At 37.0% G+C, this 21,547-nt stretch overlaps 1 protein-coding gene across 3 annotated transcripts in view; it reads right to left on the bottom strand.

Moving 5' to 3' along the window:
- Positions 1-232: 232 nt before the first annotated feature.
- ZBTB10 (zinc finger and BTB domain containing 10) overlaps positions 233-21,547 on the bottom strand; it is a 45,317-nt gene continuing 24,002 nt past the window's right edge. For 2 of the 3 annotated variants that reach the window (XM_006830805.1, XM_006830803.1), the window contains exons 3-6: positions 10,556-10,654; positions 4,439-4,615; positions 4,086-4,258; positions 2,726-3,860 (exon numbers count right to left, since the gene is read on the bottom strand). In XM_006830805.1, the coding sequence (XP_006830868.1) occupies positions 3,555-3,860; positions 4,086-4,258; positions 4,439-4,615; positions 10,556-10,654 (755 nt within the window). In that variant the 3' untranslated portion in view covers positions 2,726-3,554. Of the gene's footprint in view, positions 3,861-4,085; positions 4,259-4,438; positions 4,616-10,555; positions 10,655-21,547 lie in introns of all 3 variants that reach the window. The other variant, XM_006830804.1, reaches the window with a different exon arrangement.

The following is a 21,547-nucleotide window of genomic DNA, read 5'->3' as shown; positions in this document are numbered from 1 at the left end:
CACATGTAGGCACTCCATGTGTACCAAAAAAAAAAATAAAAGGTAACTTTAAGACTCATTCAGAAAAATAAATTTAAACTTTTCATGCCATGTATAGAAAAATGCTAAAAATAAAAATAAGGGTCACTGAAGGTCCAAAATTTAAGATTCTTTTCACATTACTTCCCCCATTGCTATGTTATTCCTATCATCTTTAGGCCATCTATGCTGTATTAATATAAATTTCTAAGCCTTCGCCTCTTGGTTCACAGCTATTAGTGAGCAGCTAAGTTGTACTGTGCATTTATCCCATATCTCATAGTGTTCTGAGTGCTTCCTCACTCTTCTCCATCAGGATGGCTCTACCTAAACCAGCTAGTGTTTTAGCCCTGAATATTAATCCTACTCCTTACTGTTCAGTTTCCCCTTCCTAAAGTTTCTTTTTTTTTCCTTTTAGTTCTAAATTGCTAGGGTGCAAAAATTTAGCAAAACATCTAGTGAATTTGAAAAAATAAGGCCAATAGTTATGACAAAGAAGGGACCATATGGAAGTTAACTCTCTCTGAGAATCTTAAGAACCAATATATGATCTTGATTTATTAGAGGGTCTGTTACTACACAGTAAATATGAAACAGTTTATACTCTTCCCCGTCAGTAAAATTAAAAGCTCTAAAATATATTTTGCTTAAAATATAAGTTACAAGAGAAAAATTCAACAAATGTTTACCACATAATTCTGCCAAGGCTCCAAAGACAAAATTATGAGTATTCCATTGTTATTATCTCTATGAGACCAATCATAAATTCTTAATATCTGTCAACTTCCTCAAATTGTACTGTAAGTCAGAAAAAAGAATATACTTAAAAAAATAGAAATGTCCAGTAGTATACCTTAGTACTAAAACTATTTTTTTAAAAAGACCTACAAGGGAAAAGGCAGTCCCTCAAGATCATAAAACAAAATAAATTAGGCAGTCAGCAAGTAGAAAATCTGTCAATTTTGTTTCTGATAAAATGTTTACTTTAAACAAGAAAGTTTATATAGGCTGAGGCTACTAGTCAAGAGTATAAACATTTTTTCCTTTGGATTACCTTTCTAAAAAAAAAACAAACTTTTAAAGTATCATATTTCAATTGACTAAATATATAGTCAAATCTGTCACAACACAACATAAAAGGCAATGGACAATTATAGAATATTTTAAATTAACAGTAACAAGCCATCTACATCAAACCTTGTTTCCAACTAAAACCAAACAAAAGCACAACAATCCTGTAGTGTACCAAGTGTATATTTCAATTTACTGTATGCAATCTAACAAAAATTTGGTCATAATTTACCAGATATACATAAATGATTTAAAGTAAAAGAAAATTCAGTTTCAAGAGAACAAGTTCATATCTTAAAGAAAAGTAAAAGTACATTAAGAATGTAAAGCCAAGTCCAGTTTCTATGCAATAAGTGAACTGTAGTCTAATAAAACAGATTTAGGTGATTTCCAGATATATACCTTTTCTCTTTAATATATATTTATATATAGACAGATCTACCAATTGTAAACTATGGTTTATTTTAAAGGAGGGGGATAAATGGGATGAAAGAAATCTTTATACTATACTTACATATTCACAAAGCAGAACATTGTATGTTTAAAATACTTTCTCATTCATAGTATCTTTGCCCTACTAATTTCTACTTTGGACCCCACCAGAATTACATTTTACTCATCTGACTAGGACATTTGAGAATAATGTGTATTCTTTAGTTGAACAAAAATCAAACCAAAGCTAGTAGCCTGTCAGGTTTACAGTCATGTAGAAACTATAATTAAATTTAAATGACAAAGATGAATCTAGCCATGTAACTGTCATTTATCTTTGATTTAACCAAGCAGAAACATCAATGTCTAACATTAATCCATTATTCTATTGAAAAAGCTTGTCTCTTAAAACATGACAACTTATCAGCTTTGATCAGATGGAGCACCAAATTAAGTCCATCAAAACATAGTTTATAATTTTTCTACATGACTAGCATAATTTTGTTACCTGATATAAAATAGGAAAATATACTCAATTTTTTTATTTAAAAGAAAGCTGAAAATAGGATGTCCTTCAATCTTATATAATATACAATATGTTCCTGATAAATGCTGTTTATGTTAACATTACTAATGGGAAATGTTGCTGTGAGTTCAATGATCATAAACTAATTCATTTGCCACCAGGCTAAATAAATCTGGTAATTTTAACTTAATATAAATATTACCTTTTGTACCCTGAAGAACTTAGTTAACAAAATAAGCTGTAAATCCTCTCATTATTTTATTTGTGAGATATAGATTGCTGAATCATGGTTACTAATAGAAAGACTAAATATTAAGGTATGATAACTAAAGAATTAAAAATTTAATTTATCCATCACAATTTTAAGACATTCAATATCCCAGGTAAGTATGAAACAAAAGAGAATGTAATTTTTATGTTAATTTTAATGATAAAAAGGGCACAGGGATAAAAACCTGATATTTCACTTATATTGCATAACAAGCTAACCAAACTGGACATGGAGGATATATTATAAAACAAATAATTTTACTTATTGTTTCTATGACTTTTCTTTCAATTAAGATTTGTCTTTGAAATAGGACTGAGGTATAGTACACTGGCAAAAAAAAAAAAAAAAAAAAGGCTAACAAGAATAGTGCCAAAGTAACAGATACCCAAAACTGAGACTGCCATATTAGAAAACGTCATATAGTAACCATTTATCAGATTAAAGCAGCAGGAGAAAGTTACTTCTAAATCATAATCATTTTAGTGGTATTTGTCAACTTCACCACGGTAACTTTGCAACATCATTCTACATATGAAGTAGTAAAATTCATGTCAAAAAAGGAAAGGGGGAATGGAGGAAGTCAGTTAGTTCATTCCAATAAATTACCTCTCCAGTTCTTATAAACATGCCTCTCAGCACAAAATTGAGAAATAATACCTAAGACTAGAAGAGACTTTTTTTTTTAAGTTATGAAGAAATTAAAATGGGAAATACAAGAAGGTAGAACCAATGGGGTTGAAAAAAGCCCCTCACTGAAAATCTGTATTAAAAAATAATAATAATAAAAATAAAAATAGAAACAAAACTCTACTAGTACAAACTAGCCTGAGTGGTTTGATGGACAGAGTGATTGGGTCAGCTATCTCTGTACTTCCATAAATGGATTTTCTTCATTCATGTTAAGGTAGCACATGAATGTAAGCTCTACAAGGACAGGTACTCTATTTTCATAGGACCCAAAGTTACTGTATATCCTATAAATAAAAAATATTTTTACTTTGATAACTGAATGAATATGTGGGGACTTCATGTAATCCAACCACAAGGTTGTCGCTGTACAGTCCTGTGCAAATATAAAAAAATTTTTTTTGCTATAAGGCTTTGACCCTACAGTTTTCACAGCAACATAACTACCATATTATGTACCATATTATGCAAGCCTTCAGGTTCAACAATTCAAATTGTTGATTCATATTATGTCCAAATGCAGCATCCTTGAGGAGTATAGTCGGTCAGTTAATTATCTAGAGACATACAAACATCTCCTGATTCATCCCATCGAGATGAATCATTCTGATCTTCTCCATCATCAACAAGCTCTTCATCAGCTTCTCCGACTTCATTCTCTTCAAACTCTTCATCCCGTGGGAAATCTGTATCCTGTCCCTGATCTACACCTTCTTGCCCTCCTGGTTGTGATTTATCAGCACAGTCTACACAAACACCATAGCGTCGAGATCCATGTCTTATTCCAACACTGGCTGCTAACATGAAGATCTTCTTACACACCATACATTTGTATTTTTTATCCTTTTTATGCACCTAATTGAAAGGGGGGAAAATCCAATATAAGGAAAGTATGGACAGACAATATAATGCATTTAACCACTCATTAATAATGACTGAATACACAATATATCACATTATCTGAAGCAATTTATCTAATAACCAACCTTCAAATCTGCCAGTAACAATGTTAAAATGGCTTTAAATTTCACTGACATAAATAATTTATCTCAACAATCAGTTATATTTAAAGTTACTTACCAGGGAATGTCTTTTAACATGTTCTCTTCGAGTGAACAGCTTTCCACAAATATCACAACTAAATGACCTCACTCCTGTATGAATGAGCAAGTGCCTTTTTAGTGTTCGTCTGTATTTGGCTACATAGCTACAATGAGGGCATTTTAACTTGTTCATGGTTACAGGTGATTCACCTTTGAGAGGAAAATAAAACAAAAATTGCTTATTACAAATACAGTATTTGCTAGCAACAGTTTATTTTTACCAAAGGGTACTACCACTAGATTTTTTTTTAAAGAATCAAAACATAGATTTATAGTTTTTAAAAGTTATTTCAGAATTCTGTGAATATTTAGTTGATAAGTGGTACTTGCCATTTTCCCAAGCTTCTTGTTTTGGCCAAGATTCGGGCAACAATCCATACTTGAAATCATTGGAAGCACCTGGCATCAATCCATACTTGAAATCATTGGAAGTACCCGGTATCAATCCATACTTGAAATCGCTTGAAGGGCCAGGCATTAACCCATACTTGAAATCATGTGAAGTACCTAATGCAATTAAAAAGTGATTTTGAAGTAATCATAGTAATTAAGACTGTCTTACTTACAAAAAATAAATTTTAGCACTCACAGCCTACAAAAATGTTGTAACACACCTATAATCATTTATAAGGTAACGTAGTGGTTACGAATCAGGCTGCGAACTGCAAAGGTCAGCAGTTCGAAACTACCAGCTGTCCTGCAGCATAAAGATGAGGCTTTCTGCTCTTGTAAAGATTTACGGCCTTGGAATCCCTGTACAGGGTCGCTATGAGTCGGAACTGACTCCGTGGCACATTGACAACAACAACCTAATCATTTATAACCTATAAGCATTATGATGGTAGTGGTGGTTGTGGGCTGTCAAGTCAGTTCTCATTCAGCAACCCTGTAGAGGGCTTCCGAGCCTATGCATCGCCACAGGAGTACAATGCCTCATCTTTCTTCTGCAGAGTGGCTGGTAGATTCAACCTGCTTACCTTGCAGTTAGCAGCTCAACTTGTAACCAATTATGCTACCAGGGCTCCAAGCATTATGATAGAAGTGCTTAATACACAATATTAAATTGAAACTACCATTTTAGTCTATAACTGACATGTATTTCTTTACATTCCACCTTGACCCTATCAACCACCAACTCATTCTTGCCTCTGGACTATCTGATTTTAAGGGCCAACATCTTGTCTCACCACTCCCAGTACTGTCTTTTTAAGAGTCCTGGTGTGGCACTGTGGATTAAAGCACTGGGCTGCAAAACCTCAAAGTTGGCGGTTCAAGTGTACCAGCTGCATCATGGAAACCCTATACAGGGCTGCTATTGGTCGGAACTTTACAACAATTGTTAATATGGAATAATAAGGACCAACAACTTATGTCACCACTCCCAGTATTGTCTTTTTAAGAGTCCTGGTATGGCGCTATGGGTTAATGCACTGTACTGCAAGGTCAGTGGTTCAAGCGCACCAGTAGCTCCTTGGAACCGACTCCACGGCACTTAACAGTGATTAATACAGCAGTCGAAGACTGTTAACTATTCTTATTAAAAGTATTCAAGAACTTGCCACCTCATTCAGAGGCCTTCATTATCTTACAAAACCCTGCCTCATTTAGCTCTCAGTCACTTCATTCCAATCATACTGTGCTATCTCTCCATGGAAAACAAGCCTCTGGCGCTCACTCTTTCCTCTGCCTAGAAAACTCCTCTTCAGGATATATGAATAGGTCATTCATAAACAATGGATTGGATTATTTTCTACCCACAGACACTGTGATTTATTTTTGTTTTATTTATGTAAAATTGCTTGCCAAAAACTCTTCCAAAGAACTCATTTAACAAGCTTTAGATTTGTATTTTGGTGGAAAGACCAACACCAAACAACAAATGATCATGTTGGGGGGTTATGTAGGATAAGTTCTGGACTGCAAAAGGTTGGTGGTTCGAACTCACCAGCTGCTCTGCAGAAGAAAAATGGAGCATTTTGTTCCTGCGAAGATTTATAGTCTTAGAAATTCTATACAGGAAGAGTCTAGATAGCACTTAACATCAGCAAACAAATATAGCGTAAGTATTTAAAACTGTACTTTATAACTTACTATGAATATAGTTGGAATAATGATATTCTGTACATAACCCCCTTTTCTTTTATTCAAAGTAAGCCTATACTTGTAATAATTCAGCTGTAATGTTTCACAGTTTGGGCTAAGTTTTCAGAATTCTAAATCAAGACCACTTACTTGTGTGGGGGATGGAAATTGATGAGGTGGGGGTGGGGAATGTGGTCTGTGGAGGAGAATTAATCAATTTTGCCCAAATCAGTGCAAGACACAGAAAAAGCTCTAAGAGAGCAGGCACTACACCTGTCTAATTACCACTGGATTTCTAAAAGACACATACACTTCAGCTATTTACTTGCCCCCAAATGCTTGGTACACTAGTATTAGAAATCCTGTTAAACCCCAAATTCCACACTTGCCAGAGTCTAGTCTAACTCACAGTGACCAACCAGAGCACAACTGCCCCAATAAGGTTTCCAAGGCTGTAATCTTTACAAAAGCAGACTGCCACATCTTTCTACCATAGAACAGCTGGTGGGTTTGAACCACCAACCTTTCAATTAGTAGCCATGAACTTAACCACTGAGCCACTAGAGCTTCTGTTTAGATCTAAAACTGCATCTCTAATTATATAACTATATGTACTCCCTAACTTATCACAGGGTTCATTTTTGTGATGTAAGTTGGTTTTGACGTAAATCAAATACATTTTCTTTTTTCAGTCTGCTCTAGGGCAATATTTTGAGCAGCATATCCTAACAAAGAACATCTGAGAATGTTAACATCAGTAAATTAAGAGCTTCTACACTGTACGGGGAAGGAGCTGCGGTGGTTACGAATCGGGCTGTAAACTGCAAAGTCAGCAGTTCGAAACTACCAGCTGTTCCGTGTGAGAAAGATGAGGCTTTCTGCTCTTGTAAAGATATACAGCCTCGGAAACCCTGTATATGGTCGCTATGAGTCGGAACCGACTCCACAGCACATCACTCACCACCACCACCACACTGTATGAGGAGTCCTGGTATGACACTTTGGGTTAATGAGCCAGACTGCAAAAGCCATTTGAACTGCAAGGTCGGTGGTTCAAACTCACTAGCCACTCCTCAGAAACTCTATACAGGGTGGCTATGGGTCGGAACAGATTCGATGGCACTTAACAACAACACTGTATGTAGTACATACTACTAACCACCAAAAGATGTGGGGGAAATAAAACAGCCCAAAGTACAGTTCTTTGCAATTAGAATACATCATAAATTAGGAACTATCTGGATTCAGATTATTTATTAGGAATGCAAAAGAATAAATATCCAGAATAAAGGTTTTGCCTTTGTGACTCAATACACTTTAGGTTTACCAGGGATCTACTTCAAGACTGTGATTGTTGTTGTTGTTGTTATGTGCCGTGGAGTCGGTTCCGACTCATAGCGACCATGTACAGGGTTTCCGAGGCTGTAAATCTTTATGGGAGCAGAAAGTCACATCTTTCTCCCACGGCGCAGCTGGTAGTTTCAAACTGCTGACCTTAAGGTTCACAGCCCGATTCGTAACCGCTATGCTACCAGAGCTCCTTAGCTATCCAATATCTTTCTGGACACATTATTCAATAATGGCAAACTAAGAAGAAATGTTTTTGCTATCCAAGTAAGCTAAACAAAGCTGATCTTGAGTTGCCAAAATGTTATTTTTACAAGGAAAGACTCAACATAGGGATTTATTTTTTGAGAATGTTATGAATGGTATAAACCAACTCTTCTGAAAATGCATAAGGGTAAGTTTAAAAATTGCTACAAAAATCATAGAACCCTTTATTAAGCAGAAATACTACAATGTGAAGCTGTTTGTCAAAATACCCTATCCTTCTCCTTTATCTAGAACTATAAGAGGCTTCAAAATTTTCGTGGAAAAAAAAAAATCCGTCCCATTGTCTTTTAATTCCAATTTTCCCTTGTATACTTCTGAAGGCAATGTTTCCAACTCTAACCCTTCCCCAAAGAATGCTGAGCTCTTCAGTTTACATGGTGTTAAAATAGCAGTTTTTGCTATCCAAGTAATCTAAACATTGAGGAATGCAAATGGAACTATGTTCCTTTTAAATGCTGAGTCTGGGAAACAAACAGTCTAAAGGGGCAAGATTGGGGCTGTTTGAATAGATGGAGTAAGGCTTCCCAATGAAATTCTTGTAGGACCGCCCATGCTACCCTTTAGGAATGAGCAGATGAATTGCGGTGAGGGAAAACTCATTGGTTTGAAGTTCCTCACCAATTAATTCAGTAATCAATTTTGTTAAAATGCCCTAAGAAATGGGATTTAAATGGGCTTAAGAAATCTGACCTCTCTTCCTTTGAATTTAGTTGGCCCCGCAGACCCCTCATAAGCCACTGTTTTGACTAGACCTTTTTTTCCTTTTCTAAGGCACCCTAATGAGATTAACACAATTACTTTACTGAGAGAACTTTTCTACAGCCATCCACTGGTCATAGAAACATATTTAAACATGTTTAATTTAAAAATTAAACAAATCTGTGCATATATTAAATGGAAACCCTAGTTTTTATTAAGTGCTGTCAATTCAGTTCTGATTCAGTGACCCTCAGTACTGAATTTGCAAAAAGCGGCTGGTGGGTTTGAACTACCAAACTTGTGGTTAGCAGTACAGTGCTGATCCTATAGCACCACACCAAGACCCTGGACCCCTAGTAGCAGTACTTTTGGACTTACCCGGTTATGTGTACTAATTCCAAAGTTTACATATAACTCAAACACATTATTGGACAAGTTTCTAGACCAAAACAAGAACAGTAAAACACTCCTGGCACTACTAATGATTTTCTGTAGAATCAAAAAGTTTTCAAAACTCAACCCATTAAGAAGCCCACTGGATTCAACCACTGTTTTTGTTCTTCGTAAAAATTTTCCAAGTTAGGGTAACAAGTTCTTTATTCAGAACTACAGCTAAATTTTGTGGTCAATGAATACTATATTCAGAACATTGTAAGATCTTTCTCTAATGAGTGCTCTAAGTTACCAAGAACTTCAAAGTTACAGAGAAGCTGAAAGGATCAATATATCCTACAACGTTCACACCAGGACCTCAAAGCACTGTACATGTGCTTCTCTTCTCTATGTACCTTTTTTCCACTCCTAAATAAATCAGCATGCAATCACTGACAACATAGCTAAACAATCCACACACAGCACCATATCCAAGAAAATGATTTAGTAGTAATATTTAACATATATGCTATATCAAAATTTCCAACTAGTCCCAAAATGTCATTTAGCCATTTCTTAGACCCAGAATCAAAACAAGACTGACATATTGTATTCAGTTGTTTCGCCTTAATATTACAGTTCCCTTGTTTGTCTTTTATAACACTGACATTTTAGCCTGAACCAACTGTCATATAGCTGGGATCTAGATCTGATTTTTCCCTCATGACTAGATACAGGTTAAACAGTTCTGGCAAGAATCCTCCCTAGGTGACGTAGTATGCCTTAGAGCTGTATGCCTTAGTGCATCTATCAGGAGGTACATGATTTCAGCCTGCTCTATTATTACTGATACTAAATTGCATCATTTGATTATGGTAATAATGTTCATCAGATTTCTTTTTTACCCTTTGATCTGTGAGACCATGTGAATATCCTATTCCCCAAAAACCTTTCACCCAATCCAAGGGTTTATCATCCACTGATTTTACTGTGGATGGTTACAAAATAATTTATGTTGGAGTTGCAAAACAGCTTAAGTTTCGATTCTATCATTCTTTATAAAAAATTTTCTTGGGTATTTTTCTACAGAGAAAGCTTTCCTGTTTTTTTTTTTTTAATGCTCATAAAAGACTCAAAGATTCTGACATTATGTGCAACAAGTTTTCCTCAAAATACAGTTAATTTACTTTAGAATGAATGAATGTTTTCTAATGCCACAAAATCATTACCTATGTTTCTAAGACTAGGATTCATTTTTTTAGGCAGACTCTTTTGCCAGTGAGCCCCCCCTTCCAAGAAAGCTTTACATACATCGCTTCCAGCCATCAAAAACAATTTTACTATTTTATACCAAAACGATATTAGTCTACCAGAATCATAGTATTACCATTCCATCTACACATCAGTAAGCCAAGTAACTCTATTAACTTGAATGATTTTTTATATTTATAAGAGCATAAATGACCACCCAAAACAAAACCAAAAGCACAGCTGTTTTTTGTTGTTGTATTTACCAGTCTGTCATAAACACAGCTACCATAGATTCGAGAATTTATATATAATACTCTCCACACCTAAGGGAAAGAAACTGCAGTAGGCCCTTAAGAAGCATAAACACAAGCACTTCTTAATCTTCAAATCCTTTAAAATACACTATGGCAAAAAGTCTATTATACCTACCAGCATCACTTCCATCTTGACCAGAGCCAGTTTCAACCAACAAACTTGCATTCACATTCCTATCACAATCTGGCCCTGAGAGTAAAGCACCATCCAAATCTGCAAAGGAGACAGAGTAATGTTATTCACAAGCCAAAAGAATATCCATAAATAATGATTTTCTACTATGTGCTTAATACTACACAAAGCATAAAAGCTTATCATTTTCAGCAAGAGTAAAAACACACTCAAAACAATAAATGTAGTTTAAAGATGGGTTTTGCAGTGTGGGTAAATTAAATACCAATCCTAGTACACAGGTGATGCGATCTGCATACCATGGTATCCTCATTTGCAACCAACTATGTATCATAGATTGGAGTCCAGGTGTGGTGCCGTGAGTTAATGCGCCAGACTGCAAAGCCGTCTGAACTGCAAGGTTGGCGGTTCAAGCTCACCAGCTGTTCTTTGAAAACCCTATACAGGCTCGCTATGGGTCGGAATAGACTCAATGGCACTTAACAACAACATCCTATCACTGATTAAGGAGCTCTGATAGCGCAGTGGTTACCAGTCAGGCTGCTAACCTCAGGGTCAGCAGTATGAAACCACCAGCTATTCCTGGGGAGAAAGATGGGGCTTTCTGCTCCCGTAAAAATTTACAGCCTTGGAAACCCTATACAGGGTTGCTATGGGTTGGAACTGATACCACAGCATACTACCACCATCATATCACAGATTTAATTAGGTAATGCAAGTCAAGTGTTACAGTATTGTTTCAGGTATGCAGAACATCAGTAAATTATTAAATAATAAGATCATTATTTCTAAACAGATTCAGAAAAGGAAAAAAACAAACAAACAATTAAATGTTAGAGTAATAAGAGGAAATTTCAGAAGAAAGGTAATTTCTTAGACCTCATCTTAAAATAGGAGTCCTGGTATGGTGCTGTAGGATAAGCACTAGGCTGCTAACCACAAGGTCAGAAGTTCAAGCCCACCAGTCACCCCTCAGAAATCCTATACAGGGTTGCTATGAGTTTTAATTGATTCAATAGCACTTAACAACAACCACCCTTCCCTTTCACTTCTTTACCACTGCCTGAAGTCAGGCCCTCATCACTCCTCCCCCAGGCAAATAGATGACTGGCATGGCTTTCTAGTTTTGTTGACTCCAAAATAGTGCTCATATTTCAATTCATTTCCGACAAAACAATCAGAAAAGATCTTTCTAAAACAAATTTTATTCTGCTCCATTTCTTAACATCTTCAAAGGTTCACACCACAGTTTTAAGGATAAACTTCAAATGCCTTAGTGTAGAATTGTTATGGTTGGCTTCCAACTCTTGGCTACTCCATGTACAACAGAACACTGGTCAAGTGCCAGCCTCTCTTGTATGGATGGTAATAGTTCTACCACTGAGCCACCACCATCCAACAGTTAGAATACAAGGCCCTAATATACAACTTCCTGTTTGTAACTCGAGCATCATCCTTCTGGTACTGTTCTAAACTTTTCTCTATTCTCTCAAATGACTTGAATCCCTGAAAACTTACTTGATGAAGAATCCTCCCCTTTCACTTTCCATTCAAGACTCACCTTTGGTATCACCATTCTCAACTACTCTGGCTGCCAAAAAGCTAAAGCAAAACAGTAACAAAAAGTCCTCTTCTGTGAATATGTACTCAAAAATATTTATAGTTGTCGCTGTTAAGTGCTATTAAGTCAGTTCCGACACATAGTGACACTGTATAGGATTTCACTGGCGTGGCTGGAGGCTGGTGAGCTTGAACCACTGACCTTATGGCTCAAACGACTTTGCAGTCCAGTGCATTAAACCACAGCACCACACAAATTATGTTGTATCTATACAACAGAAGGAGCTCTGGTGGCGTAGTGGTTACGAATCAGGCTGCTAACTTCAAGATTAGCAGTTCAAAACCACCAGCTGTTCCGCGGGAGAAAGATGAGGCTTTCTGCTCCTGTAAAGATGTGCAGCCTTGGAAACCCTGTGCAGGGTCACTGAGTCGGAACCAACTCCAAGGTACTTAAACAACAACAACAACACAACAGAATATACTACACAGCAATGGAAGGCTAGGTTTTGAGGAAAAGGAGATATAAGCACATCATTATAAACACACTGAGTCTGAAGTACCTAAGCGATACGCAGTATATGTTTGGGGTGCAAGGTAAGTAGGTCAAAAGAGTATAAGCTCTGGGGTGGTCAAACTGCCTGGGATCAAATCCCAGCTCTGTGTAATCTATGAGGTAGATAGGTCGTTTTGTTTCTCTAAAGCAGTATCTGGGAACCTGATGAAAATGCACTCACAGACCTTGAATCTCACTTTAGAGATTGTTACTGTTGTTTTAAGTGCCATCAAGTCATTTCCGATTCATAGTGACATTGTACAGGGTTTCTGAGGAGGGACTGGTGGGTTTTAACCACCAACCTTGTTGTTAGAAGTCCAGTACTTATCCTATAGTGCCACACCAGACCTACTAAGAAAGAAAGAAGTTAATGATGTTGAAAATATATAGCAAAGTAAAGACACTGTCAATTGTGCATTATTCTTAAAGTCCAGATCCAGAAGCACAGGTCTGGGTACTTAGAGAGGGCCAACAGAAACAGTAATACCTACAGAGGTCTGAGGACTGGAATTCAAAGACATTCCAGTCTACTGGTTTCTATTTTCTTTGTACAGAGAGTGGAGAGCCTGGAAGTCTTTAGACTAAAGAAATATAATTTATGTTAAAAACAGAAATTGTAAACTTGTCTCTAATTTACTCATCCCTTTAGAGCAGGGAATAATGTTCAGGTTTTATTTTCTCAGTATTTATCACTGTGCATGGAAAATAAATTGCTTTTGACAAATGTTAGCTGAATTAATAAGAATATAATCATTTTCACCCTAAATGTCATCTAGGTGTAATCTCCCCCTCACTAAAAGCATCACTTGCATTATATTTCATCTGTACTATTCTAACCTTCCCAAGTGTATTTATTACTGATTAAAGTTTAGTTTCAATGAACTGTATTTTAAAAATACTTTGTTGGTTTACAACTATACATAGCTATAAAGTGAAAATAACTGAGTGAAAGTTGTGTCCTGTTTTCCTATCAAATGTTAAATGCCTTTCAATAACAAAAAATTTAAATTATTATTCAAACAATGTTACTAGGTCCTACACTGTCTTATTAAAGTTTTTTTTTTTTTCCCCTATAAGTATACAGTCTGTTCAGAGGCAATTCCTATAGAATATGGCCATTTGAGATTATTAAATCAAGGTGTTTCATGTAAGTAATATTAAGTAATGCTTTCCTCGGACCAGTTTGCAAAATAATAATTTCCCGCCTCTTAATTTACTCCTGCTGTTGCTGTTGAGTGGTTCTGACTCATAGCGATGCTGTTATCTGGTTTCTGAGGCTGTAAATCTTTCTCCCACAGAGTGGCTGATGGATTTGAACTGCTGACCTTGCGGTCAAGTAGGCCAACTTGAAACCCACTATGTTACCAACCCACCTCTGAAGTATTAGAATTTGTGCTTTGGTGATGCGTAATGCTACATGGAAACTGAGTACAATTATTTCAGCTTAAAAGCATAGTAGATGGCAGACTTGTGTTCTTCCTGTTCAAAAATCACTCCTGTCAAAAACAACACTTCACCCATGCTGCAGATATTAAATTCTTTCTTCTGGAAGTCATCAAAATACAAATCTCAATAGGGCAGTAATCTAGGGTTGACAATAATCTTACATAAAGAGTATGCGTAATTTAGGAGAATCAATATGTATTGTTAATCCATTATTAGGAATAACAGTCACACACCACCTAGCAACTTTGTTTTCCATCAGTTATATTGATGGGAGTAGGTTAGAAACCAGTCACACAACCACTGATCTGCCATATAAAAGTGAGTTTTGATCCATTAAAATGCATAACCAGAAATCCTCATTCTTTCCCTAAAGTGGTATTATAAAATATAAATCCCAATATACTTGTGTGGGTTTTTTTTTTTTTTGCCATTTCTGAACTTTCTATGGAAATCTCTTATCTCACACTTAGTGAAAAGGTTGAGCCTTTGCAAACAAAAAGACCTTTTTGAAGAGCTCAAGATGACTTTTTTTTTTTTTAATGAATGACAACCGATATACATGTGGTATATTCTGAAACTGAACAGTTTAATGAGATGTCACATGCTTACTGCAGTGGTCAGATGAATTGCACTGGATTGTAACACTTAAGGTTGGCAATTTAAACTCATCAGTCACTCCTTGGAAACCCTATACAGGGTCGCTATGAGTTGTAACTGACTGGACAACATTGAACAACAACATCATTATCATTATCAACAGTGGTCAGATAATAGCAGGTCTTCCCCCCCTCCCCTGAAAAAAATCCATTTCTATGCATCTGGCACTGAGTCAAGTCCTTTAATATATATTATTCTCATTTAATTTCACTACTTGTCTATGTAATAGTAAAAATATTCTTATCCTGAAAGTTAAATAACTGGATCATCATAAATCAATGGCAGAGTTTTACACTCTGTATTACGCTGCTTCTTGCTAATATATTAAGAATGCCTAGCCTTTCCTAGTATAGAGCTGTAGGATAAGCACTGGTCAGCTAACTATAGGGTTTGCAGTTCAAACCCACCAGCTGGCTCCTTGGAATCAACTCATTGGCACTTAACAACAGCAGAAGCAGCCTTCTGGGTAACAAACATGGAGATATGCTCACAAACAAAAGCCATTGTTGTTACTGAGTGCTGTTGAGTCAGTACCGAGTTATGGAGGCCCTGTATAGGGTTACCGAGGAATAGCTGGTTGACTTGAACTGTAAATCTTGTGATTAGCAGTCCAGTGCTTATCCTAGAGAGATGCCAATCCAAACAATGAGATATCATTTCATCCCAGCATTAATAGCAAAGTTCAAAAAATCAGAAAATGATGACTGCTAGTGAGGATCTGAAGAGACTGGGACCCTCCGACATTGCTGGTGAGACAATAAAATGGTCCAACCTCATAAAGTTGAAAACAGAAATACTGTATGGCTCAGCAATTCCTCTACTTGGTTTATTACCCTTTAAGAAAGAGCTATGACACAAGATACATGCACACCCATATTCATTGCAGCACTATTCACAATAGTCAAAATATGGAGACAGCCAAAATGCCCATCACTGGAAATGGTCAACAAACCCTGGTACATACATACATACAATGGAATACCAATGAATCTGAAAAACACCTCACAACCTGGATGAGCCTGAAGGAAAAGGACATTATATGTGGAATGAAATTAATGCAATCACAAAGGGACAAATATATTTTAATAGACCACTATTTTAACAAGTAAAGAAAACATTTTCATGCTATAAGAAATATTCTTTGACGTTTACAGGGGTGGGATGGAAGGGAGATACAATCACTGGCTAGAGCATAGACACATGTTAACTTGGATGATGAGGAAGCAAATATACAACAAAGAGATTGGCAGAAAGATGATGGTAATGGGAAGACAAAAGGAAGAGTACAAGAGGTAAATGGAACAGAGGTAAATACTGTTATGTACATAAATCCTGAGATCTACAAGGAGCTCTGGTAGCATAGTTGTCTCAAGTTGGGCTGTTAATCTCAGTCAGCAGTTCAAAACTACCAGTGGTTCCAAGGGGTAAAGATGAGGCTTTTCTGTTCGTAAAAATGTACACCCTTGGAAACCCTCTACAGGGTTGCTGAGTCGGAACCGACACCACTACCACCACCACCACCACCACAGGTATACATACACAGATACAGAGACTGAGACAGTATAGGAGGACGAGTGGAAGCATACTCACAAATATGTAAATATATGACAAAGGTCATCTGTACATGGGTATTTACCTTTGCTGCACATGGAGTACAATTATGAAAATGTCTTAAGACAGTGCACTAAACACCTTGAGGCAATGAGTTGCTACGGCCTGGTGACACTATGGTCAATTGGCATACATAGTCCACAGAAGACAATGTTCTAAACCCTACTTTTGTGAGTTGTAAGTGGGATCTTAAAAGCTCATGAGCAGCCATCTTAAGGTGCAACTACTAGTCTCTCCTTGTGCAGAGAAAAGAGCAGTGATGAAAATTAAAGACATCTGGAATCATTAATCCAATGAACTAATGAACACATGAACATTAGTCTATACATGATGATGCCCAGCTACCATCACCAACTGTTTAGAAAGGAGTCACACTAAGAGATCTTGGATAGAGTGGGAAAGAAATGAGGAATAAAGCTCAAAATCATTTAAAAACAACAACAACAACACAAAAACACTAGGATTAATGGTCAGAGACTGGAGGACCCTAAGACTATGGCACTTGGTCACCTTTCCAGTTCAGGTCTGGAACTGAACTCACCCTCTTAGCTCAGCCAAGCAGTAGACAGGCAACACTAGTAAGGTATGCTCACCATGGAACTCAACCATTCAACGTCAAAAAGGCAGCATTTACCTACGGACACAGTTCAGAAAAGTTGCGAAGGGGGAGGGAGGGCAGAGTTGAAATAAGAATCACAAGGAGGAAGTGGCATAACTGATGCTACATGAAGGGGTTGCAATGAAACAAAGAATGATTTGTTGAATGTAAAACTGATGATCTGCTCTGTAAACCTTCACAATAAAAAGTTTTTAAAAAACAAAAGAAGGTGACCACGCTGGACACCGATAAGGGGAAGTGAGGGAAAAACAGCAATGAAGCGGTGAGCTAAGCCCTACAACATTCAATAGACTTCTCTGAACCCGGGTGAAGACCTGGTTAGCAAGACCTGGGGACTCTTGGGCCCAGAGTCAGTGACATAGCCACAGAGGACTAGAGTGGAGAGTGAAGCGTCCAGCTGATAAGAAGAGAGGGCATATGCATAAGAACACCCACACTTGCAGATAATACCCACTTATCCTGGCTTCAGTGACTGGATGATCAGAGCTCAACCAGAAGTAAAAAGAGGAGGAAAATTAAAAAAAAGTATTCTCATACAATTTGATGAACTTGACCTACACCTATGGAAGCAGTAGCTCAAAAGAGTGAACAAGTCCTTACAGCAAGAATCATTCCCACCCCCTCCACACACAGAGTAGACAGGGATGGGCAATTTGGACATTGGCTATCCAAAATGGGGGGCGGGGGACTACAAAGGCAAGAAGTGACTGGCTTACAAGCTTTCAAGAGGGAACCTAGATCCAGAGGGCCTGGAAGAAGGTAGACTCTCCAGTGAGTAGTATTCAATCTAACTAGGCAGGGCTGATGCAATGAAATGCACACGGGTGTCTTGTGATACAATAGTGAATAATTGTTATCAGTACTGATTGTGAGGGTCGGAAATGTAAAGGTAGGCATTTTATAGCAAGGAAGGGAGTGATTAACTTTTCAGTCTAGGAGCGGAGGTCCCTAGGACCATCAAGGGAGAAGAGCAGAGAGCGGGACCCTACCCAGAGAAGCAGTGATGCCTGAAATGGAGGCACAGATGATGACATGGAGAGATGGAGCAGCTGGAGACTTTAGATCCAGAGAGGGAGAGCGACTGTGTGCTGAAGACCTGGGGGGCACGGGGAAGGATTGCATGGAGGGGATTGTAACCATGGCAATGAGATGATATATAATGAATGTAAAACTAATGTTCTCCCATGTAAACTATCACAAAATTCACAATAAAACATTTAAGAAAAAATAAATAAATAAAAATAAAGGGAACAAAAGAAACACACTAAAAAGAAAATGAGTAAAAAGACACAAAGTGATGTTTCACCAATCAGGACTAAAAAAAACAAGAAAAGAGGAATGCTTTGTCTTTGGGGCCTAGCACAATGCTGGGAATGATAGTGAAGTAAATGTACTCAACTTACTTTGCTAGTGATAACTGATACTTTTTGCTAAAGAAAAATAAACCTTTAACTCCACTGTGCTAAACCAGCACCCACTTTTATTACCTTTTCCTTTTAGCTAATACAATCATTTCTAAAATGTGAGTGTCAAGGTTATCACTGTTCTTTACAGGAACATAATTCTATCTTTCAAATAGCAGCTTTCTTAGAATTCACACTTAAAAAATATATTTATCTATGTAATCACGTGTTCAAAAAGCCCTGGTGGTGAAATATAAAGTATTTAGTAGTTCAAACCCATCCAAAGATTCCACAGGAGAAAGATTTGGCCACCTAGTCCCATAAAAATTACAGCCTTAAAAAAAACAAAATCAAAAAAAGCCTATGAAGTTCTACTCTGTCACAATGGGAGATGCTGAGAGTCAAAATCGAGTAGTAATCCAGTATCCAACAGTAACAATCTTGTTTTGCACCCTTTTTAAAAAATGGCACTTTGTTCACGGATTAAGAAAAACCTGATTAACAATGGCAAGTGAATGACATGGCGTTATTAAAGATTAATAAATCTTAATCTCTACTTCCCTTCTCCCCTGGGGGTGCGGGGACCAATTTTTAACATGTCATTTTCTTTACCTGGGAATATCAGCAACCTAATCTGGTAGCGAAGTGGTTACGAATCGGGTTGCTATCCTCAAGGTGAGCAGATCGAAACTACCAGCTGTTCCGTGGGAGAAAGATGAGGCTTTCTACTGCCATAAAGATTTGCAGCCTTGGAAACCCTGTGTAAGGTCACTATGAGTCAGAACCAACTCCACGGTACTTAATAACAACAACTCGTGGTGTGGCGTTGTGGGTTAACACGCCAGACTGCAAAGCCATTTGAACTGCAAAGTCCTCAGAAACCTTATGCAGGGTCACACTATGGGTCAAAATTGACTCAACAGCACTTAGCAACAACAACATCACAAAGTCACTAAGAGATGTGTCATTAGTAAATTACAATTTAAGTATAAAGTGTAACAGCAAATTATTGTGTGAGCTTAATCTTGGTGACACAGTAGGCTTCCTCTTGCAACAGCGGACTAGCAAACCTTCTAAATTATTTGGGAAGTCAGTGATGCAACAACTGCCACCAACATAGGCTTGGGAAGGCCTACCTGAACTTTTGCTTCTGGTTTTCATATTTCAAAGCACAAGATTGGTGCAGACAATCAAGATTTGACTACAACACAAATATTCTCAAAAAGAATGAGATAGGAAAGGGATCACATTAGAAGGTCCCAGTTATAGAGGCAGAAAATGTAGAAGAAAACTCTAAATTATGGGTAAAAAAATATATATATATTGGGCTTACGGATCAGGAAGAGACTGGAGAAACCCAGGACTATTGCCCTTGACCACCCCTCTTCAGGTTTGGAAAGCAACTCATCCTTCTGGCCCAATTTTCAGCCAAGCAATAGGTAGGTTTATAGTGGGGACAACAACACTAGTAAGATATGCTTACCATGGAATGGTCAATCATTCAAAATCTTTTAAAAGGACAACATTTACCTAAGGACAAAGCTGAAAAGGGATGGGAAGGTGGTTGGAATGGAACTAGGAACCACGGGGAGGAAAGGATAATTGTTGCATGGTAGGGGGGATGAAACAAAGTACATGATTTGTTAAATCTAAAGCTAATGATCAGTTATCTGTAAACCTTCACTCAAATTCACAAGTTAAAAAAAAAAAGAATGGTATAGAAAAGACATCAGAAAAGGAGGTTTTAGAAACTGCTAAACTCCATTGTACAAAAACAGTAACTTTCATTTTCCTATAAATAAATACATACTAACATATAAAATTTATCTTGTCTGAAGATAGTTTGGAAACTAAATGTAAGTCTTTTGTTATTTATAAAATGATTATTTTCCCTATTAACTCACTGCAATCAGCTTTTCTCTCTCAATTAAGAATAAATTCAGTCACCAATATATTATATCATTTATAGCAGTCAAGTCAGTTCCTGTAGCCATGTGAAACACAACAAATGGTTTAACACTTCACTTCTAAGCTCTTTGACTTTAAACTCATATTCTCAAAACTCAAATGACTAGGCCCTATCACTTCTTTGCATTATTCCAACAAGCCTCTTATCTCTGGAAAGAGTAGTCCCTTACATATCTCCCCCACCTTCCCCACCATATTTCAGCTCCCTACCCCCTAAATACAAATATAAATAGATCACAAACAGATCACAGCCCACAGGCATACCTCAGAAATTTTGGAGGTTGGGATTCAGACCACAACAAGAAAGCAAATATCACAATTAAAAAAAAAAAAAATCAAGACTTTTCTGGTTTCCCAGAGCATATAAAAGTATATTTTACATTATACTGTAGTCTATTAGGAGTCCTGGTGTGGTGCTGTGGGATAAAACAAATTGGTCTGAAAGGTCGGTTTGAACCACAAGGACGGCAGTTCAAACTCAACAGCCGCACCTTGGAAACGCTACAAAGGGTTGCTATGAGTCGGAATCAACTTGACAGCATTATCAACAACATAGTCTTTTAAGCATGCAATAGCATTATAAAAAGTTTATAATATTGTGAGAGCTGCCAAAATCTGACAGAGACATGAAGTGAGAGCACATTCTGTTGGGGTTAAAAAAAAAAAAAAAACAGATTCTTGTAGGATTGCCACAAACATTCATGTTGCAAAAAACGTAGTACCTGCACAGAGCAGTAAGGTAAAACCCAACAAAGCAAAGTATGCCTGTACTAAAACCCAATCATTTTACCACAATTACAAATGAAAAAGAAATGTAAAACCTTTTGGTCTCCAAGTCTGTTAAGTAAAATCCATAATTTATACCATGATATAAAGTTATTCACAGTCCGGCCCTTAATCTCTCATCCCAATGTCCATCTCCCCAGTACATACTCCTTTTTCTTTCACAGATTCGTTCTAATTTCTTGCCAGCTGATGCTCTTCTCCCACTCATGGCAAACTGATACATAATAAAAGATCCAGCTCTGAGATATGACCTTGCCTGTGAAGCTTTCTTCAACTCTTCAAAATTAGATACCTCACACTCCACCCACTGCTGTACTTCTAAACACAATCTTATTTTCACACTTGTTGCATTGTATTGCCCTTTCTATTGT

This window comes from Chrysochloris asiatica, unplaced genomic scaffold (genome assembly GCF_000296735.1).
Source record: "Chrysochloris asiatica unplaced genomic scaffold, ChrAsi1.0 scaffold00001, whole genome shotgun sequence".
Classification (NCBI taxonomy): domain Eukaryota; kingdom Metazoa; phylum Chordata; class Mammalia; order Afrosoricida; family Chrysochloridae; genus Chrysochloris; species Chrysochloris asiatica.
The sequence above is the reverse complement of the archived record's forward strand: the minus strand, read 5'-3'. Positions and strand labels throughout refer to the sequence as shown.